The 24,272-nt window shown below is 39.9% G+C and overlaps 1 protein-coding gene across 1 annotated transcript in view; it reads right to left on the bottom strand.

The window, feature by feature from the left end:
• Positions 1-10,890: 10,890 nt before the first annotated feature.
• The window catches only part of LOC139470778 (uncharacterized), a 53,199-nt gene continuing 39,817 nt past the window's right edge, over positions 10,891-24,272 (bottom strand). The window contains exon 2 of the mRNA XM_071253069.1: positions 10,891-13,606. Within this exon, the coding sequence (XP_071109170.1) occupies positions 13,480-13,606 (127 nt within the window). The 3' untranslated portion in view covers positions 10,891-13,479. The remainder of the gene's footprint in view (positions 13,607-24,272) is intronic.

Below are 24,272 nucleotides of genomic sequence, written 5' to 3' on the forward strand. Positions count from 1 at the left end.
CTGTAAAACCCTTAGCTCGAGGCTTGAGTATTATTCCGTTTGATTAACGTTGGTTTTCATTATGATTTTTTTATACGTAAACCGGAGATTGCCAATTTAACTGAAGTGATTCTTTTTGATAGGAATTTTTGAACACACAGATAAATGAAAACTTCACTCTTCTTTCACGAAATTTATTTCCAAACATCGTTGCTCGTTAAAGTTGCGCGCAGGGTGAGCGTGCAAATGCATTTTCGATTTTCGATTTAAATTGTGTTTATATCCACCCCTACAATTAAAAGTTTCCATTATATCCTGTCAGTAATGTAGTTGATACACAATCGATTTAATCACTTGACCTGTAATTTATAGCAGAATTAATGGGAGTAAATTCGATTAAAACTCAGTGTTTTTAATAACTACGCTCACTTTCAAATATTTCTTAATCTCACAATATGGAGAGGTGACTGTTATATTGTTTTTCAAATCCTTTTCATATTTCTATTCTAGTCTGATAGCTGAAGGTTTTCAAACTTTCAGCTCGTAATGGTAATTCCAAACTGGTAATGGTCTCTTCAGACACCTAGCAAGAGACACGCAGTAAAGCACGTTATTCCTAGAGGAGGATTCAAAAAGGATTTTAAGTCCCAACTGTGTTAGAAAAGTACATTGTAAAATGAAATTGCAAATTGTCCAAGGTCTTAAAGCGATCGAATGAAAAGAAATAGTTTTTCCCTTCAGAGACCTTGAAATACTCTAAAACAGTGGGACTAAGAACATTGTTGCAGTCAAGTATTCTCATTCTCACCAAATTAACATTGTTCATTATAACAGGACCAGCGTATCCTTTAGCCAAGCCAGTCAGTCTTCCTACCCTCCAGTTTAAACCATATTGTAACTACTATTTGGAAATCTAATTTCAATGAACTCATTTTTCTATTTGAATTAACGTGTACCAGTGTGAAAGTGTAACTATTTGAACTATTTCCATCACATTATGCCTGCCTGTACGAAGCGTTTCTAGCGTGACTAGGAAACACGTTAACTAATAGCTAGGTCCACTACACATACCTTGTACTGTCTAACCTCGTTGTACCGGACTCCCTCAGTCCGGAAATATATGCTTCAGATGAATTTTTGGGGTAAGGCACTGGCTAATCCTTTAAACTTGATTATCTAGACGATTTTGTGGATAATTACCAATTTATACAATAAAGCCACACTCAATCATTTTTTTGAAACATTATCAATGTCATTCAAATACTTTCGTACAATATTATTCGACAAGTCAACCTGCGAATTTGTTAAATTTCCAGTCTTTATAATTATATCAGCTTTAAGAACTAATCGGTGACTACTTCTGAGACGGTCTTGCTACGTTTCAAGGTCAATCAGATCTTCAAACAGTCATCCATAATTTCGACTCCTTTCTCCGTGCTTTTCAAAATGTTTTCACAATGTCACTGAAGCCCGAGTTATTCTCGATTTATTGACTGCGTCATGTCAAGTAGTTTTCTGATAGTGGCCGGCTTGTTAATTTCCTATCAGAAGTTTTTTTTTCATTTTCCTTAACATGACTATTCAAGTCTCAACAGCAAGCTCTTTAATTGAAATTAAGCGATTGCAAACTTCCTTGCACGAGCTGGATAAAGTTTGTCCTGTTCTGCTCCTCAAATCACGGTTGGTAAATTGGAGTGACTGTAAAACCCTTAGCTCGAGGCTTGAGTATTATTCCGTTTGATTAACGTTGGTTTTCATTATGATTTTTTATACGTAAACCGGAGATTGCCAATTTAACAGAAGTGATTCTTTTTGATAGGGATTTTTGAACATTGAGACAAATGAAAACTTCACTCTTCTTTCACGAAATTTATTTCCAAACATCGCTGTTCGTTAAAGCTGTGCACACGGAAAACGTGAAAATGCATTTTCGATTTAAACCGTGGTTACATCCATCTGAACAGTTAAAACATTCAATTTTATCAAGTCATTAATGTAGTTGATACCTAATCGATTAAATTCCTTGACCTGTAATATAAAGCAGAATCAATGGGAGTAAATTCGATTAAAACTCAGTGTTTTTAATAACTACGCTCACTTTCAAATATTTCTTAATCTCACATTATGGAGAGATGGCTGTTTAGAGTCCCTTTATATTGTTTTTCAATTCCTTTTCATATTTCTATTCTAGTCTGATAGCTGAAAGTTTTCAAACTTTCAGCTCGTAATGGTAATTCCAAACTAGTTATGTTCTCTTCACACAACTATCATGAGACGCGCAGAAAAGCATATTAATCCTAGAGGAGGTTCTAAATGAATTTAGGTACTGATAGTGTTGGAAAAGTGTATTGTGAAATGAAATTGCAAATAGTCCAAGGTTTCAAAGCGATAGACTGAAAAAGATAGTTTTGTATGATTTAGCCCTGTGAAATCCAGTGAGATGACGCTACATCCAAGTGTTCTTCTCACCAAATTAACATTGTTCAGTATAACAAGACCAGGGTATCCCTCAGACAAGCCAGTCAGTCGTCCTACCCTCCAGTTTACACCATATTGTAACTACTGTTTGAAAATCTAATTTCAATGAATTCATTTTTCTATTTGAATTTACATGTGCCTGTGTGAAAGTGTAACAACTGAAACTCTCTATATCACATGTAGTGTAGGTTTGAAGCGTGTAGAACCACTTAACACATTAACTACTAGGTCCACTATATGTACCTTATACAGTCCAAACTCGTTGGACCGGACTCCCTCAATCCGGAAATGTCTGCTTCAGAAGGATGTTTTTGGGGAAGGCACTGGTTATTCCGGAAACTTTGATTACCAATACGATTGTGTAGGGCTTAACGGGTTTCACTGTATATGTATTGACCTAGGAGTAGAACACCTAGTACAAAGACACATGTTATAGACGAGGTATATTTTCCAGTGTTTTAGTTTGGATTATGTTTTTATTGTAATGTAGGACCTGGTACAAATATTACTGCATTAATGTTGTTAATTTATTTGTTTTGTTGTACAAATTTGCATCCTAGCACGCCTATATTATCACCCGCAATGCGTTTTGTGGGGGGTACTACAATTGATACCGTCCGTCCGTGCAAGAAGTCGTTTCCTCAGCTGATCTTGAAAACCGTGTAATATTTCTTCACCAAATTTGTCACATAGATAGGTCTATTGGTGAACTGGTGCCTTTTGATAATTTGGGATTTTCGACAAAGATACCTTTTTTTCCATTGCAACATCTTTGACTTAGGCTGGAAATGGCTGTAGCGCTCGTATCCGGAGCAGATCTTGAAACCGTATTTTCTTCACCAAACTTGGCACACAGATAGGTCTATTCGTGAGCTGGTGCCATTTGATAATATGGGATTATAAAATAATAAGTTTAGTTTCCATGGCAACTATGAGTTAGACTGAAAATGGCGGAAGTGCTCGTTTCCGGAGAATATCTTGAAAGCCGTTGAGATACATTTAGATGAGGTACATTTACCATGTTAACATTGCGGGGGATATCAATGTAATTTCTATCATAGCCTGAGTTTCAAATAATAGTCTTAACGTTTTTAGATGACGTTCCTTAATTCCCAACTTGGTTCGTGATAATTCCGACAGTTAGCTTGCATTTGACGATTACATTTAGCGGATCTTTAGACAAGTTATTTATATAAGGACTCTAGGTGACAAGCGTTCACCATTACATCCTTTTGATCAGTTATCTATTGTCCCCAAATAGCAGAGTGCTTTCACCGTACCCCAGCATAGGACCATATTAGGATAGAATGACGCCTTGATGGGATCTTTCACACGGTTTAAAATATCAAGTGAAACCTATCATTCACTGACGAAGGAACCTTCACGGTTTATCTAATGTAAAATTATACGTGTTGAATCGACCAGTCAACGATTCAGGGGCATTCATACTTGTCATATATGTGTCAAATGAAAGAGGCAAAATCTATACAAAAAGACATATTCACAGACACATACACTGTTCACGGTGAATATGGTGTCATAATAATTGAGAAACTGAATCTCAGTTGAGCATTCTTATCTTTTGGTACCTGCTTAACCTGGTGCCATCCCCGATTGTCGGTGCTCCGTTCATTTATTTTTTACGACTTGTTTACCTTTTTAGCCATATGGAATCTGTTTTGGTAGGTAATCGAAACTTTTTGCTCTGACGCTGAGGTTTAATATTACAATAATTTTGCGTTGTATCAAATAGTTCTTTTGTTTGATGGGATTCAAATGTATATGACATTCCCCTATACCAGAATACGATTGCATATCCATCATCTCATGATAAAGAGGCAAATAAACGCCGAAGGCTAAGGATGAATTACACGCGTAACTCTGTCAGATGAAAGAAACAGAATCTAAACAAACCGGAAGAGAGAGAGACAGACTCATGCATTGAAGTATAATTGATAATGATAAATAAAGTGAATAAATGACTCTTATTGGTAAAATAACGTGTGGTTCAAAGAATACAACACCCTTCTTCTGAAGCGACACACAAAAACTGCCTATGTTGAAGTAGAGAATAATGTGAAGAACTAATACAATTAAAAACTTCTTACATACATGTTGTAAAGATGCCTTTGGGGACGTGAATGCAAGAGTTCAAATAAAAACGACATATCCCTGTCAATAATCAGAGGAAATCTTTGACTAGAGCATTGTACGATTTCGACTGCATGTATAAATATCATATGAGCAAGATTTCACGTACGTCTGTCAAATAGACCCGTGAAGATCCGGGGTCTTCGGCAACCCATGCTTGGCGTAAAAGGAAACTATGTTTGTCGTAAAAGGCGACTAACGGGATCGGGTGGTCAGGCTCGCTGACTTTGTTGATGCATGTCATCGGTCTCTATTTGCTTGGATCGATGCTCATGGTGTCAATCACTGGATTGTCTGGACTCGATTATATACAGACCGCCGCCATATTGCTGGAATATTGCTGGGTGTGGCGTTAAACAACAAACAAATAAACTTCCAAATAGTGATGATACCAGATGCCACCGGTGCCACCCGTCACAGACACATGAAGGCAAGTCAATTGTTCACCTGAAAAATCAACACGGAAACACATGCTACAAGTCCATAAATGGAATTGCATTTGAGGCGTCTTAGTGAGAGTATTACTGATTGTACCAAAAAATGTAGACACCAAATGCTGGCACTGCTGGAATATTGCTCTAGAAATTTAACGATTCGACGGTTGAAATCATCAATCTTATACTGTCGAAGAGTCTTTTGTTACTCTAAATATTAATGCATACATCTAGATGTGAAACAGACGAGGCGATTCATTGTTTACATCAGTGGAAGGAAATTGGTTATTTGACCAGTGTTGTATGATATCAGATGATTCGATATTCCTGAAGATTAAGTTAAACTTCTTGGTGACATTCCCTTGTTTTGATTTTGCCAAAATCAATTCTGATTCACTTTCATAAAGAAACCCCAATTGTAGCCATGGGGATTCCTACATGTTTATCTTGCCTAAATATCTTATCCCCACACACTCAACATAGCAGGTCACTCATGGAATCCATCAGATAACGATAGGGAGACATGCGTGCTTGTAACTACAGATGGTTTGGAGTTCTGTTGACCCAGAATGATTTACAGCGTCATAGATGTTAACCTGTCTGTAACTATATCATATAGATTTCGTTAAATCAATATCAAGAAGACACGTGAAATTTCGGGGTAGAATAGGTCTTCAGCAATCCATGCTTGCCGTAAAAGGCGACTATGCTTGTCGTAAGAGGCGACTAACGTGATCGGGTGACTTGGTTGATGCATGTCATCGATATCCCAACAGCTTGGATAGATGCACATGAGTCAGTATCTGGATTGACTGGTCCAGACTCGATTATTTACAAACCGCCGTCATATGGCTGGGATATCATGAGCATCCATCCACGCAATCCCGTTAGTAACCTCTTACGACCAGCATAGTCGCCTTTTACGGCAAGCCTGGGTTGCTGAAAACCTATTCTAGCCCGGATCTTTACGGGTCTGTGTGGAAGCCTATTCGCCTTGATCATGATCCTTGGTCCTTCAGCATTATTTATCACTCCAAACTGGCTGACACAGGAGATATCAATTGGATGAGATCATACGGTATCTCCTAGGAGATATTGCTGCAATGAAATGCTTTGAAGACAATTGTGATGTCATTGGTTACCATGACGTCACAATCAAATGATAAAACTAACCTCAGCCGATAAGTTCGTTAGCTGTACCTCTTACGTTCAAAACACAGGTTATCACTGTTTTTAAGTAAAAAGGTTTGATTTTGGATGATAAACAGAATCGCACCCTTGTATTTTTTTATATAAAATATGTGACAAACCAGGAGAAATTGAACCTTAGGGGTACTTGGATTCAATTTTCCTGTGACGTCATAAATATTGCCATTTGTACAGACTGTACAAAAATATCCTACTTTTCTCTCGTAAGTTCGTAATGTAAAAAAGAATTCAAAACATTTCAGCATACATATCTACTTTCAAATAAGCATTCATACCTATGAATTGAAGCTTATGAATTTTCTTTAATGGTCCTAAATTACCGTACGTGTAGTTTTGAAATAGATTAAGAAGTAAAAAAATGCTTTTTCACATATGAGGTCCCATTTTTCATGGTTGGTCACATATTATATGAACACTCGTGCAAAACTCCTCGGCAATTGCAATTCCTCGGAACCTTTTCTCAACTTGTGTTGATGTATTTGATATCAAAGACACCTGAGTGAGATTCTCAATATACATGTGCGTTTCATTGACTTTGACAAAAGTGATAAATATCCCTTTTGTGTTTACCAACAGTACCAGGAAGCTGTTGGAAAAACATTCAACAACGGACACAAATTGAACATCGCATGGAGAGAACAATCGGCTATCTCGGACGGTCATAAGGGTTAATATTAATGTGTATGACCAACGTGGTCCGGTACACGAAGAAATAAAAAAACCCTGACATTTTCAATTTGTTTCATTTGATTTTATTGACAAATTATCAGTAGTGATTATAATTAATATCAATGGCAATATATCGTCTGAAGGTCAATCTCTAGGACAACCCATAAAGATACCTTTTTACATCTGCAGAATAAAACAAACAAGATTAAAAGTTATAAATAGATATAGGGGTGATAATTAATGACACATAAATACAATTCCATTTGTCATCTATATAGGAAAAACGATTGGGGGAACATCATTTACATGTGTACCTTATGTTTATGAATAACCCCCTTTTTGCTATTCGTGAATTTCTCAATTATCAGGAGATGTATAAAATTCTCATATGTGTAACCCTTATCAGAATTCACTATAATTGTGTAAACAATCAAATCTATTTGATTAAAAGTCGATATATTGATTACGAAGTGTAACTAATATATCGTTAATTGATATTTGCGCTATAGTCTAAAATTATTCGGTATTCTCGAATAACGGTTAGCTCGACATAAGCGTAATACTGATCCAGAGGACATTTGCTTCAATGTAGTTGAATATATACTATTCAAAAAGGTTTAGAACCAACCGATTCTTTCATATTTAACTGTAGTTAATCTGTCAGTAAACTATTGTAATATAAAGGAATCTGGCGATCCTTGACATGTTTTGAGTAGTATAGTAGGTATATGTGAAATACAGGTTTCATTTTACCTTTAAAATTCAGATGTAGAATTTAATGATCAGAAGGTCAGAGAGCTTTAATATTGTAATAAAGTATGTTAACAACAAACAACTAGTCATCAATCGTTTCTCACTGATGGTATATGTATTGTCCCTTCCGGCCCATAATCGCAGCATCAGCGCCGACATATAAGCTGAAATATTGCCGAGTGTGGTGTTAAAGAACAAACAATCAAACAAACAAAATCACCAGCCACGAAGCGCTTCTGCAAAAAAGTCTATGTTATCCGCCACCATTCCCCGAACCAATTTTTCGTCTTCAAAAAGGAGTTACATGATTTTTTTCGGATCAAATTTCCGCTGGATCGTTGAGAGTCCCATTTATTTGTGCTTTAACCGCTGACGCACAGCAGAGAGCTTTATTGTTCTTCAAAAGAGTGTCGATAGATAAACCGTATAAGCGTTGTAACTGACATACAAGACACATGGAAATGTTTCCGTTTCAAATTACATCTTAAAGGGACAAATTGTTTCTTTCTTCTTAAAACCAACAAATGGTTGATATCAAAGCCAATGAAGAACAGGATTTGCTTCAAGTCTAAACAGCTGCACAAAAAAGTTGTCTGTGCAGACTTCAAACAAATCCTGTTCTTTGAGTTTGTTTTTGCGCTGTTGATATGTGACTGTGATACTGTCGTGAACAAGGTAATGTTCGCAAACACCGGGTGTTATCTATATGGTAATCACTGCAGTTTGGATGACGTTTATGTTGGTGATGTGGGTTTCTTCAAAGCGGAAATGTTCAAGCTAAAAATCCAACTTCGTTTGTCCGTTACTCAAAGTTTTGTAATATTTATCAATCAGTCAGTTAACGAATTCATTTATATATGAAACAGAAATGACATCACACTGGGCACAAATTACACCGTCCAAAGCTTGACGTGAAATGACAGTCGTATATTCCCCAATTATTGTGACAGTGTGAAGAGTTGTAGTTGCCATTATTTTAGACACGGTTCCACTTTGGCCCGATAGAACGACCTCATTAAAAACGTTTTGAAAAAGTCACTTTTAGACCCCAACTAGAAGTGTTTTGTTATTCTTGTCTAAAAAAATTACCCATTTTAGGACACGTTATATAACATCCCCACCCCGGGGAAGGATCAAAAAGAAAAACCCTATTGTTTTCAAGGTCATCGCGAAAAGGTATACTTAACTATATTATGAAAGATGCACGGAGAGTTTCTTAATGCATCAAAGTAAAACGTTACAACACTATCCATACTGATATATAGTTTAATTCTGTTTTGCTAAAGTGTGACTTGAAATAAAAATGTATTCTTCATATTTGTGAAACACAGGGGCAGGAGAACCATTAAAATGAAATACTGTCATTTCTGTATATAATGTTGTACAAACAGAAAACACTTCACATGCGTTGAAATCCACTTTTTAAACCTCACACGAAAGAATGAACATGAACGATTCTTATAAATGATGTTGCAGTTATATTCAATTTGAAAATATTGAATGATTATGACAGTTTAAGTGTGATGACCTATCTGTGTCGGAAACGAAACTTGATAATATTACAATAAAACTAATTGTATAAAACTAATTATATACTTAAATGTAATAATTAGAGAAAGGTGAACAGTATGAAGACAAGGAACGCAGTATACTTACTGTATTATAAAAAATACTGACCTACATGTATACAATAATTATATATCAATTTAATATCGACCAGGATTACAATCGAACTTGATGCTGTTTAAAGGATATATAATACATGTAACCAGACAGGATTAAACACATAAGCACTATATTTGTTAATAGGGAAGTCCTTTTATAAGAAACTGATGCACTATATATGTTAATATAATAAATTGTGTAAATTGGTTCAGCAAGCAGCACTTTTGGGAATGGGCTATCTGTCTTCAGATCGTCATGGGATGAAGCAGGTTTAACTTTCCAAAAGGACACGCTGCCCTTCCTACAGGTACAGGAATCTCCGTTTGGAGACATATCACAACGCATTTCATAATGGCAGAGTTATTTCTGTTTAGATGTCATTTTCTCTTTCACTTGAGTTGGGTTTAACGCCGCCTTAAACGGAATTCCAGTTGTATCGCGGCATGTCAGCTTAATGTTTGAGGAAAGTCCGAAGTGATGCAGGTCTCAGACGTTTACCACTTCGGTGAAACCCACGAGCACGGACAAACCTAGAAACATAATCGGGGCGAACCGGGATTCGAACCCACAATCATAGGTTTTTGGCGTGCCCAAGGGACGAAGAGCAAATCGCGGCGCCTTAGACGACTGGGCCACCTGTGCCCCCTGTTTAGATGTCAGGTTGTGTAGAAGAGATATGTTTCAGATTGGTCTATTTATCACCAGAGCATCAATATATTCCACGGAGGCAAATTGAATGCAGATCGATGAGCGTTGGTCTGAAGATGCGCGAGGCAATGAGTGTTTACTAATGTAGAAACAGGGAAAATGGCAGAACATATATAACTGACAAATTGGGAACGACAAAAAAAGAAAAGTCAGAATATGTCATCTGAATTCTGTTTTGTAGACATATTGGTTGCCGCCCTTCATGGTGATGATGACCTGCACAAGGAATTTAACAAATGAGCCTGATCGGAGAGTTTGCAAACACCTGCCTCCTTGTGCCACACGTATTTCTACGACAGGAGGTTGATTGTGTTCGTATTTGATGGATTTGCTTTGTGATTAACCCACGTCACGTGTGAAATGAATATTTCATCAAGAATGGTCTGGTGTTAAGTGGAAAGATGAGGCATATAGTTTAACATCACATAACGTGATATTGTTCCTTCCTTTTCTGATAATAAAGTCAATGATACAGTATAGGAACCCCCCATTTGCCCAGTGTCCTTTGAACCGCCTCCGTGGTCTAGTGGTAGAGCGTCCGCCCGGAGAGCGGAAGTTCCGGGGTTCGATCCCTGGCCGCGTCATACCAAAAGACGTTAAAAGATGGTACTTGTTGTTATCCTGTCTGGCGCTCCGCATTAAAGGGCTAAAACAAGGACTGGTCGGCTCGGAGTCAGTATACTGTGTCTGAGTGGGGTATTTATGTTAAACTGCGGCATGGTACCTCAGTATGCTAGCACTATAAATTGGCATCACTCCGGACAAGTACGAGAGGCGTACTCACACACGTGCATGCACGTCGCTATATAAGTGCAATAATCTTGGACGCGACGTTAAACCCAATTTTACCTAACCTCACCCCAATGTCCTTTACCAATTACTTAGCTATGATAACTTAATTGTTGGCTTCCATTGTCTATTGCTAACCACCTATCAGCGCCAGTCATCTGTTCGCCTCCTTTGTCAGCTTGTACCCTTTGTTATTTTCCACCTTTTGTTATCTTATTAATTTTGAGGTCCTTACATGTACATATATATGCTCTCTGCCTCATGACATTCCAAACCACAGAACACGCACTCATCCACTGCACCCACTACAAAACACACAGAACCACACTACAAACCACCCTCAATCTAAATAAGGTTCCTACTCTAGATGAAATACTAAACCCTCAAAATAAACTAGAAAACTTCAAGGCCCTAGGCGTATTCCTAATCAAAACAGACCTAATTAAGCGCATCTAAAAACTAATTGATCTACCAATCCAAATTACAATAAACATACAAACACCCACCTCACCCGGCTCCCTTAGTTCCCTCCTCCACCCACCTCGGCATTCATTCCAAATTTAAAAATTCCAAAAATTCAATATAATTAAGTAACCCCTAAAAGCCCCCTCTTGGGTTGCACACACCACTTTCACCCTTTTCGGAATACACTAAATGGTCTGGCCAGGCCCGTGTGCGAAATACGCTACAGTCGGAAAGCGCACGTTAAATCTTCTATATCAGTCAGTCAGTCATGACATTCATTCACCTGATGAAGGAATAAGCATATACTCCGAAACGTTGTGTTCCTCATAATAAAGAAGATGACATCCATATATTCTCTTCTTTATTTGCAGGTTTGATCAAAGAATGCTTTTTTTTTATTCTGGGCTCTGATTAAAAATGCTACCAATTTCATTTGAGTGTGTTACCAGTGTCGATTATTTGCCGAACAGATGCGATTGGGCGTAAAAGGCAAACTTGGGAAGAGAATTATGTGAATGGATCACTGAAAGTCAGTGATGACACCAGGTGTTCGCGAGAAGAGTAAGAGTGTCCTGCGTTACTTGCAGCACCCTCTATTCACATATTTTTCATTAAAAAAATAAGTGTTTGATAGTTGCCTAACGACGTACTCAGCGATACTCCTGCCATACGACGGCGGCTTGTGAACAATGGAATCTGGACCAGATAATCCAGTGCTTGTTAGATGCCATTTACCAATCGGCAATATATTACATATTCATAGTTTCGTACTGGGTTCATATGCCCATTGTCGAAATATCTGCTCGACTAGCATTACATCGGCTGGTTGGTCCGGTGGTCACATTGTTTGCTTGTCACTTCGAAAATCTCTTGTTGGATACTTCACAGGGATCTCCTCACTTTGCCACCACCTATTGTTCCCAGTATGAAAATCAGTCAGGCATGCTAATTGGTTAAACAATAGTAGGCACCAGGGGTCATCTCAAAATGTTGATATATGATATGCACAAAAATTTCATTATTTTATTCTATATAGCAATTCATATCATATCATGAAAATTAACCTTCTTATATAGCAGGATCTACAAACTGAACGTTGATCGTTCATCAGTAATTAATCAACCAATAAGAAAATTCGCTCACCAATATTGCCAGTGAACCTTTTTGACATTAATTGAGGGGGTGAACTCAGTTCAGTATTAGGTGACTTTGATATGGCCCCCATGCTTGTATATACATTGCTACTGTTTATCCCTGGTGGCCTGGTGGCAAAGTGAGGATAAACCAACCACTTCACATGGATACATCGTATGATCCAATCCTTTTGCCCCAAGCTGAGATACTGCTAGAATATTGATAAAAGCGGCGCAAAACCATACCTACTTAAACATTGACTTACAAGACCCGTTATTATTATCAAACAGATATACAGTGTAAAATCTCCAAAGAAATCCTCGGACACCACCGTATGTGTCGAGTTATCCGTAGTTCGAGATGGACTGTTGATGAGTGTTACACTGGTGCCACCTTATAATAGGACATTTGATGACTTATAACATGAGTTGACCAAGGGTAGTCATTTACTACCATGAACTTAGGGCTCAACACGACAATACTTGACAGATCGGCATAACGAACTTACAATAAATAAATATAACATAAATACTGGAATGACATATAGAATAATTAACATTAGCCCTAAACAACCCCGCTCAACTTAGGATTCAGCTGCTGTCTTGGTGTTGTGTATATGGTCCACCTCCGTTTTCCCAAAGAAGAAATGGTAAAAAGAAAACGTTTTACTGGCCTTAGGTTAAAAATCATTCTATAAAAAATATTGACACCAGGTTCACCTGGTCACGTGATGTAAAAAAGTAGTCCCCGAAACGTGTATGAATTCACAACCGTTACATGTATCTAATCATCTATATACATGTTTGTGTTATACCACATAGAAAATAATGCATAAAAAGTCCCCACTTGTGATATATTCCTTATCTCGAATTGAGAGGACCTTGTCATGCTGCAAAATGTTTGGGTTTATTTTCGTCAACTTTGCGCAGTGAAATCACAGATAGCGGAATGCTACACACTCATGAAAGGTCACCATAGGGTAGATGTTAGAGTCGACTGTCTCACGGCATGACCTTTGACAGAAACTGGCTTCAAAGAAGATCTGTCACACAACGCAATCAGACACCAGGTCACGTGCCATGTGCACCTTCCGACGCCCTCTGGCGGTTCGATGACTGAGAATGATGTACACAACGCCCGTTGACGTCAGACCGATGGCTACCTCTGTCGATCTGGAAGGACAAAAATAAACTCGAGAATACATGATAAAACAGTAATACCAGATGTGGAAACGACAAACTACATATGATGAATCAGACTCAATATAACGTCAATTTGAAAGTTACTGAGTGAGTGACGTTTTACGACGCTTCTATTATCAAAAGCTTACACGGGGAACAACATGAATTGGCTTCGCTCATTGAATAGACTTTATTTAAAGTTCATGGGAATTAATGAATTTGAATTAGCTTAGTTTAAGTGAGTTTATTTTCGAGAAATTATTTCCATTGTCAGAACAAATACAATATTATCTGCCATGTGAATGTATTGTTCGTTGCAGTTTCATGTCGTCAAATTCTCTGAAAGTGCGAAAGACTACAGTGTGCGTATTTGTACAACTAGAAGAAATCTTTAAAATTGCTGCATAACGTATACTTTCCGGTACCACAGTTACAGGAAAGGGGCGTTTGAGTGGGTGAGGCTTATACTCCTTGAAGCTCATTGCAGTATTAAGTTGAAATACACCAAGAACATGCTAAAACAGTGTACCCATATTTGCTGCGATCGTTACCAATTCTTCACGCATTGTTCCGGAACCTCTCTCATATAGATTTGTTTGTTTGTTTGTTTGTGGTTGCACGCCGCACTCCAGCTGTGTGACGGCGGTCTGTAAATAATTGAGTCTGGACCAGACGATCCAGTAATTGATATCATGTGCATCCATCCATGCAGTTGGGATCGATGACATGCATCAACCAAGTCAGCGAGCCTGACCACTCGATCCCGTTAGTTGCCCTTAAGACAAGCACAGTCGCCTCTTCCGGCAAGCATGGTTTGCTGAAGACTTATTCTACCCTGGATCTTCACGGACCCACTATTACAGAGACTGGTCCCTGGCTATAGTTTGCGTTGCGTTTGGTCACCTACCTGACGTGCATACCGAAGTCAGGCTGATGGCACAAAACTAAAAAACAATCCATACAACACGCGAACATTAATCTGTGTTCAATTCATCTACATTAATGCAACTCTTATGAATCACTTCAACGCCGATATTCACGATATACCAGACACATCCAATCACTTTATTACAATTTTATCATTCTCGTTATTTATTCTGCTATCGCTGACTCTCGTGTCAGGAATGTCATCGCTCGATCTGAAACACGAGCCCTTGTCACGTAACAACTTCCTGGCAATTAACATAACCAGCCATTTCAGCGTTCGCGTTAAATACTCCCCCTCTTTTCATCCCCCAATCTCCCCCTTTTTCCTTCACAAGTTCCGGACCTTTGCTCTCGAGGAAATACATATCTTGAAAGGGAATCTTTTCAGCCTTCTCACGAGATGAATTTTTAATCTTTCTTTTGAAAATGAATGTATGTTTTGCAAGAAATATCATTCACCTACTAAATTATAACCTCGAAATCTCGGGAGTATTTAGAGTCGCATCTCTGACATATCTGAGGTTGACATATTTGCAGTTCAAACTAAACCGATTACCTCTTTTAATCTAAATTTGTTGTCCTTGTTGAATACTCTTGAGATCAGCTTTTTCGGATTTCATTATTCAAAGATTTTTGTCAGGGGAAATCCTGATAGCAAGATAGGTAAAAAATAGACAAAGACAAATGAGATGGTTGAGATGTGTCTTCAGCGTTAGACTCCATAGGAGCATCTCTGGGAAACCATCAGATTTTGACCTGAGATGATGGCCATGGTGGAATATTATGGTGGTAGTGCTGTTGCCGACGACGGTTACTAAACATACTCATTACCAACACTTTTATCATAATTGGTAAATAAGGTCAGATACTTAGGTTATTTGCAAACGTTAGGTGTGAATGACCTTGGCAGCGACAGTGAGTCAATATACAGCTGATCCATACTCAGAGCAAATGTGAGCTTACAGTGAGATTCTGCCGCATGGGGGACGAAGATGGTTTGTTTGTTGTTCAACGCCGCACTCAGCAATATTCCAGCTATGTGACGGCGGTCTGTAAATAATGGTAAATAGTGGGTGAGAGCGCTGACTTTGTGTGCTGGCCATTAGGTGACTCACTCTGGCAGTGGGGGTTCGAATCCCGGAAAATCACAAGAATCTGTACTTTACAGAGAAAGTGTTATCCCCAAATATAACATTTGTTCCAATTGACCACTTTCTAAATGGCAGTGTATGTTCACAACTGCTCAATTAGTTGGGATTCAGTGACCTTGACGGCCACAGTTGAAAGTTTTTTTTCTGAGAATCTCAGGAAATCAGTCCAGAGCATGCTGGAAAATGGCACTTAGTGCTCGCACAGCCGGGACAACGCGAGGTTATAAGTTCTGGTCGAGATAACACACATAAATGGAATAAACTGTTCACGGACAGTCTGTGCAGATATCGGACTTAATTTGTTTTACAGTTTGGGTTGCAGTGAGTGGCATGCCAACTATATGACGGTGGTCTGTAAATAATGGAGTCTGGAGAGTACGATATTATGAACAACGATCCACGTTGTCTGGATGTGTTGACCCGCCATCAACCAAATCACCAAACCTGTCGATGTCGTAGTTATACACTTTCGATAGACGTCAATGTTCTAAGAAGAATTTTTTTTTTCAATATTATTATTTCCCTTCGTTCCAACTGGTTTGATATCCCTAACTTGTGAATATCCACAAAGCCACAGTGAATGAATCTGGTTTTATGCCGCTTTTTGCAACATTCCAGTAATATGTCGGGCAACAAATGGGTCTCACACATTCTACCCACGTGGGGAAACGCAACCTGGTCTTCGGCTTCGGCATAACGAGCAAACGCTTTCACCATGAGGCTATCCCATCGCTCCACAAAACCACAGTAATATCATACAATATTTAGAAGTACCCCCATTAACCTAAAAACAAGACCTCCAACAAAGAAATATCCATGGTTTATCTTTAAACAAGCCATATGTGGTCATGTGTAAAATGTTTAGTTTATAAACTTTAGAAATGCGTGAGCACAATCAGCAATGGTAGTGCTCTTGTTCCACGACAAGAAAATCAACCAGCTCAACAAAAACACAATTCCATAAAGACTTCTTGAAATCAACAGGTGTCCAATTTATGCGGCGCGCGAGGCCAGCGTCCGGCAATTACAAGGTCCTCGGTGGCGTCATAGATATATCAGCGACAGCGAGGAGTTCCAACACGCCACTGGGCTATTAGATGTGGTGGCAAGAAGTTCAAAGATCAATAATAATGCTTTTAACGTCAAACCTGAACATTTTGCATTTCTCGAGTTTCTAATGATAAAGGAGAAAGAGACAGTTGTGCTTGATTGAAGAGGAATGATTTGGAACGGTGGCCGGGGAATTGCACCTCTTCTTGGTGAGGTGGTCGCTTCTGGTCATACAAAACACTTAATCGACATTAGCTTTATTTTGTTTTTCGTTCGCGTTAAGGATTCCAGCATGGTTGATAGTTACTGTATCGTGACCGTGACCGTTACCATGGCAATTGCACACGACAGGGCATACTCATCCACTTGAGCTACCGATATCGCCCTCATCGCGACATTGGTTCGTTTGTGATAGAAGGGAACTGCCGCTTCCGTTTCGTGAACACCTCGGTCTGTGGATTGGCGAGATTTGAGTGTGAATAGATTACATGGGAATTTACGTATGGTTCGCAATACACATCTATTTATGACGTTGGCGAAATGTCCGACTTGATTTAGAAACACAGTAATAGTTCACAGCTGAAGAGACAATCACTCAACGGTTTGAAGTAACACATGGACAACGGTGTTTGAACATGAAACTCTGGACACCCAATGTCAACGGCTTGAATGAATTCGGTAAATTGGAGTGAGTTAGTATGGTTCCACACCGCTTTTAGCAATGCCACAGCAATATCACGGCGGGGGACACCAGAAACTTCAAACATTGTATCCAGGTGGGGAAATCGAACCGCGGTCTTCGGCATGACAAGAAAACGCTTTAACCACTGGACTACCTCACCGCCCCTCGGTAAATTCGAATAGTTTGCCAATTCTCATCCCTAAAGAAATAGACCCCCATTTAACTATCTATGGTGAGATCATATATATAGTTGGGTTCAGCGCTTTGAACAGTATTCCAGTTATATCAGTCATATCAGTCTAAAGCCATGCTCGTTTTAGACGTTTACCATTTTGGTGAAACCCACGGGCAAGGTATGGTTCATACATTTCTGGCGTGCAAAAAGGAAACTTGCCGCACCTAAGACGACTGAACCACTCGTGTCCCTATATATATATGATAATGGAAAGAAATAGTATACATCTACATGGTGCCTCCTGGGACCGGTGATCATTACGGTACCACGATAGTGTCGGACGTTGCTCATAACATCTGCTGACCCGTGAAGATCCGGCGCACAGAAAAAGTCAGTCGTCTGATAAGGGCCTGGATCAGTTCGTGTCAGTTGGCTTGAGGATGTGGTCGCCGTCGAACACGACGATCCATGACATAGAGGCGATCTATGGGGGTAATGTCTGGGGGGCGTGCAGGCCACGGCAACGCGTGTTCTGGGTCTGGCGTTGTCATGCGGATAAGGGTCACCACGTATCAGCTGCTGTACCAGTGGACACCACGATGACCAGTGGTTACACTCTCAATCAAATGGCACGACCTCCTGAACGCAACATGCCGCCGTTGGTTTTCCCCTTTGGTTCCGTAAGCTCGGAACATACAGAACCAGCTTTCATTATTGAAGACGACCCCTGCCAGTCACGTCGCTGCCAACGACGTACAGTCCGGGCCCATCTCAATCTCTGACGACGATGTTGCGCTGTCAACAACTGTCCTCTGCAAGGAATGTAAGACCTAATTCCATGAGCCCTGAGTCGCCTGTCTGTCGACTAATCAGATGCCCTAAGGCATTCGTGGATGATCGTCAGGAATCGTTTCCGGAGATGCAAAGTAGGCAAGTACCGGTCTTCAATGGGTGTAGTTACCCTGGATCTGCCTGTCCTAGGCCTGTTTGATGTCTGCCCCGTCTGTCTGTAACGTTGCATCAGATTAGTTACAGCAACACGAGAGTAACCAAAAGTTCTAGCACTGTGAGCATGGGTGCCCCCATCTGTATCATCTGCGTTGTTCGGATGTCAGTCGTGGCATTCCTTTGGTGGTTCTTTTCAGTGTTATTGTCTGACATGCCGTCCGTATCATATATATATATTCCTTCATTGCACGTGTAGATTCGGCTGGCCAAGCGGCACCACTTTTTGAAGTGGTGAAGTTTATTTTGGCCGTCAGTGTACAAAGGTGACATTAAATTATGCCCTTTAGTTGTGGACTGCAAATGGATGATCTGTCATTCGTATTTTACGGCAACATGAGTTCCCGCGAAGGTTGAACAATTCGTCTTGCGTTCTTGACAGTTAAAGAGTTATCGATGAAGAGTTTTATAAGATTATTTATTCCTTCTTTGATAATTTTAATTCTGCAGAGTACATCTTTACATGCATGCTGCAACTAACGGCTTTAGAAGGCCTTGGTGACTCGAACTGACAACCAAATATATCCTCCATTATTGATACAAAAATAGCCTGTCGCGAACTCCAAGCAATGATAAAACCGCGTGTCCCCAACGGACCAAATGTCATATGCAATGATGATCACAAGAGACAATGTCAATGAGCAATATTTCATATCTGCATTATCATTATTATTAAGGAATAGCGCCAGACGTCCTTAGGCACTGTAGATACCTAACTCTAATTACTCTAATTACCTAACTCTACGGTGGGTAAATTGAAATATGCCAGGGTTACATGAAGTTATGGAAGCTGTGTGAACTTACATGTAACTACCAGATACCGGTGGCCTTCTCGTCTAAAAATGTGCAGAGTTGCGTCTCTTGGTCACGCCAGATACCTACGATTGTGGTTTCGAATCCAAGTTCGCCCCGATTATGTTTTTATGTTTTTCAGCACCTTACTCGTGCTCGTGGGTTTTACCAAATTGGTAGAGGTCAGAGACCTGATTCATTTAAGGTTTTCCTCACACATTAAGCTAACACGCCGTTATATGACTGGGATACTGTGAAAAGTAGCGTTAAAACCCAACTCACTCATTGAGAGTGTCAAGCGTATAATTGTCAGAATATACTGATATATGCAAATGGTTGTCACTTTTTGCACTACGGTCTAATGTAAAGCCAAGTGCTCGCAAACAGGGTAACCATGTCCTCTCGGCAACATCCGCCATATATTTCATATTTAATCACTTTCCACTAAACCCACGAGTTGACAGTGAGGAGAAGCATTACAAAGCATTATCAACAGGTTGAATCGTGTTATGTTCGTGTTTCGGTCTATGTCCTTCGTCCATTAAGAGCACATTTTCACTGCAACTGCAGTAATGACGATGAGAATCTCTTACCAAGCACGTGACAGGGAGCCATTACCATCCACTAAAGGCTTTGTGGCGACAGATTGATGCGGCACCGCTCCATACAACAAACAACAATCCGCGAGAACGGTGGTACGGTGGTTCTGCTTACAAGATAGGCGGTAGGGTAGTCGCGTGGTAAAAGCGTTCGCTTGTCACGCCGAAGACCCGGGTTCGATTCCCAACATGGGGTCAATGTGTGAAACCCACTTCTGGAGTTGATATTGCTGGAATATTGCTAGAGGCGGCGGAAAACCAGACTCATTCACTCTGCTTACAAGGCTCTACGTCATCATTGCATGATTATGTAGCGTTGTCAATGTAACCTGCTTATATCATCAGCGTCAAAGGAACCCAAGTGCGTGGGTGATTGAACATTACATTATACAACTGATGGGTTTAATATGACAATGCATGGCACAGTATGGAAATAATAGGATTAATATGCCCTTAGTGCCATTGAGCTATTAGAATCATATTCACTCTGGAGATGTCTTTGGTAAAAAAATATTTTCCTTCACAATCTAATTTTGACAAGATCGTGCAAACTGTATTTTTACGAGGCCACTATAAACTGACGCTGGGTCGGACTGTTTGTGAGTGTTAACGTTTTATTGGTTCCCTTGGGGGCTACTGGATATTGGGGACGCCTCCGTGTCCTAGTGGTAGAGCGCCCGCACGGAGGGCGGAAGGTCGGGCGCGTCATAACCAAAAGGTCGTTAATAGATTAAGGGGCTAAAATAAGGACTGGTCGGCTCGGAGTCAATATACTGTGTCTGAGTGGGGTATTCACGTTATACTGCGGCATGGTATCACAGTGGGCTGGCACTATAAAATCGACATTAGTCCGAATTAGTACAAGCAGCCACTCACACACGTGCATGCACGTCGCTATATAAGTGCAATAATTATGGACGCGAGGTTAAACCCCATTTCACCTCACCTCACCTACTGGATATTGGCCCCTAATTTACAACATTTCGGCTGCCGATTTGCATGCTTTCGCTTACAGACGAAAACAGGGAAACGCTTAAGCCTTTTTTATCCTAAAATTGTAAGCAACAACGACATGTGTCATTATCAGGCAAGTGATGTCCATATATTAAATGAAACAAAAAGTCGGTTTACCTTTCCGTTCAATAAAGTATCACCAAACTTGAACGTACCGTTGTATTTTCCGGGTTTTAGTCAACCTACCTACTCTTTTTTACGGACGACCCTATGTCTACAAATAGGTTTGTGTTCCGCGGAGTTGAACCTCAGCAACACCTAGAAAACAATTTTAAAAGTAACATTGAAATAAGGACCGTCTACTCATACATTAATCGGGGGCGGTAGGTTTGTGGTTCGTGGTTAAAGCGTTCGCTCGTTACGCCGAAGACGCGGGTTTGATTTCCAACATGGGTACAAAACGTGAAGATCAATATTGGTAAACGACGTGATTTTACTGGAGTGAGTGGGTTGTGTTTAACGCCGCTTTAACAGTATTCCAGGTATATCACGGCGTGTCAGCTTAATGTGGGAGGAAAGCCCGAAGAGATGCAGGTCTTAGACGTTTACCACTTCGGTGAAACCCACGAGCGCGGGTATGGTGCTGACAAACCTAGAAACATAATCGGTGCGAACCGGAATTCGAACCCACAATCATATGTTTCTGGCGTTCCCAAGGGACGCAGCTTTGCACAGCGAATCTAGGCGCCTTAGACGATAGATATTAGGCGCCGATATTACTGGAATAGTACAAAAAGTTACTGAAAGCTATGCTCTCTCAATACTGCTTTGCTCATTCATGCTACATTTGTACCTTGATATACATTGTACGTGGAACACAAATGAAATATAAATCCATTGTACGATTTAGACTGTATCATAAGCTTGTGTTTTTAATCACAATCAAATAGTGATGATGCCACGTGTTCGCGAAAATGCAAGCGTATCCTGTCCCACCAGTGGCACAAACCAGAGACCATATGGTCTCTGCACAAACACATTCAAAGGCAAGTCAGTTGTTCACTGAACAAACACGGGAACATATGGTATAAATCAAAATAATAAGGAACTGCATCAGACATCACTCAGGTCATTTGGCAGAACAACGTGATGATCTTTTGTGTGTTTATATAAGGGGACTTGCACGACTGTCGATCACAATAACTGATCATGAACCATTAGCATCTATCATTATAAAAGTGGAATTCCTAGTAATACCGGTCGAGGAAGCTAAACCCCACTTAAATGAGTATTACAGTGAGGTAAATATCTTTAATCTATACTTCAGCTGACAAGTTAATCCATCAAACGTGACGCAATATATTATGTAGAATTACATCCAGGAGAAGGTCGAACCTATTTGACATTTTATGATGCCAGTCAGTGCGCGTACAAAGTATTATTGTCGTCAAGTAAATAGTACCTTCAGCCATCAAAGCCGTAATTTGACAAGACAAGCACCAGAGCCCCTCCAACTGTTTCGAGTCAGTCGGGAAGCCGACGCTTTCACTGACAGAACCATGCTTAAATCGTATCCCGTACATTATAACGGCCGTGGAACATGGACGTGAGTAACACGGTTGTCTTACCATTACACAGCACCGTTCTAAAACCGTAACTTTGTGACGTCATTGTTTTAGCACCATGTCATTATTGTGTAATAATTGAGGTTTGTTTGTTTGTTACATGTTTTTTAACGCCGCACTCAAAAGCATTCCAGCTACATGACGGCGGTCTGTAAATAATCGAGCCTGGGCCAAGGCAATCCAGTAATTGACATCATGAGCATCGATCCACGCAATTGGGATACGATGACATGCATCAACCAAGTCAGCGAGCTTGACAACCCGATCCCGTTAGTCGCCTCCTGCAGCAAGCATAGTCGCCTCTTACGGCAAGCATGTATGGCTGAAGACCTATTCTAACCCGGATCGTCATAGATGAGTGAGTGAGTGAGTATGGTTTAACGCCGCTTTTAGCAATATTCAAGCAATATCACGGCGGGGGACACCACAAATGGGCTTCACACATTGTACCCATGTCGGGAATCGAACCCAGGTCTTCGGCGTGACGAGCTAACGCTTTAACCACTAGGCTACCCGACCGCCCCTCGTCATAGATGAAGTGTGATATGTGTGATATACATACAAAAATGTATGTGTCATAATATGTGAAATACATATGTGATATACATCCGTGGTATACATGTGAAATATACATCTCTGGTACTCTCGAGACTTCGGCATTACTCGGAGCCTGTTAAAATGCGTAATGATGTTTCATTAACAGAAGCTTATTGGTGGCCATGATGAAGAGCATTTATGTTATAATTAATAATTTTATACACCTTTAGATATAATAGCATGTGGCTCGTGGTCTAATACGATCACATGGTATAAGGTGTTTTGTTAAAACAAGAATAATATATGAACACGATCATTGACTTTCGTTCAAAACATAACAGTTACAAAAATGCATCTCCATATCGAATGACTTGAGTTATGCAAAAGACCATTTTGAAACTGAATCTCATTTACGAAAAATGAAATATTCGTTTTGAAATTCTAACCTCGCAGTGGCATTTTGACAGCACTTTGTACACCTATGAATACGTAATCGTGAGCTTCTCCATATTTGGAAGCATTGCATGTCACGTGTCCACACGAACAGCTTACATGTCACGACCGTGCAAATCCGGATATTAAAATGTGATGCTGAGAGCAACACGTGGACAGGGATACCCAGCGTTTAAATATTTATCGCATATCGTCCCGGATTAAGTGCGACCATTGTCTAGGTACTGTGCTGGGATTTGACAAGCTGGCAACAACAACGTGCCTTGCACTACATGGCATTTCACAAAATGTCAATAAACCGTCAGTTGCCAAGCACACTATTGACTTAATCGTTTTGTGCATGTGCATAAGTTAATTGTTTCTTGGAAGCTTTTGTGATAATCTAGCTTTCTCGAAAGACCATGGTTAAAATCCAATATTTAGACAAAATAATCACCTTCATTATTCTGCGGTGAAGACCTATCAATGGCTTACACACACTGAATTCCAAACCGGGCAATACCGATCAATAGTGGCACCATCTCGATTCTGGTATATACATACATACACATACATATATATATATACACACATCAAGAAGACGGACTTTCAGTGTGTAGTTTTACTAAACCAACTTTTAAGTACATGTACGTTTTTGGCAGTGATCATAAATTGGGTGGTGTGTTCTACGATTGATACGGATTCTACTGATATTTCCATAATGGTTA

The sequence above is a fragment of the Haliotis cracherodii genome, unplaced genomic scaffold, assembly GCF_022045235.1.
Source record: "Haliotis cracherodii isolate W230 unplaced genomic scaffold, xgHalCrac1.p SCAF_21, whole genome shotgun sequence".
Lineage (NCBI taxonomy): Eukaryota > Metazoa > Mollusca > Gastropoda > Lepetellida > Haliotidae > Haliotis > Haliotis cracherodii.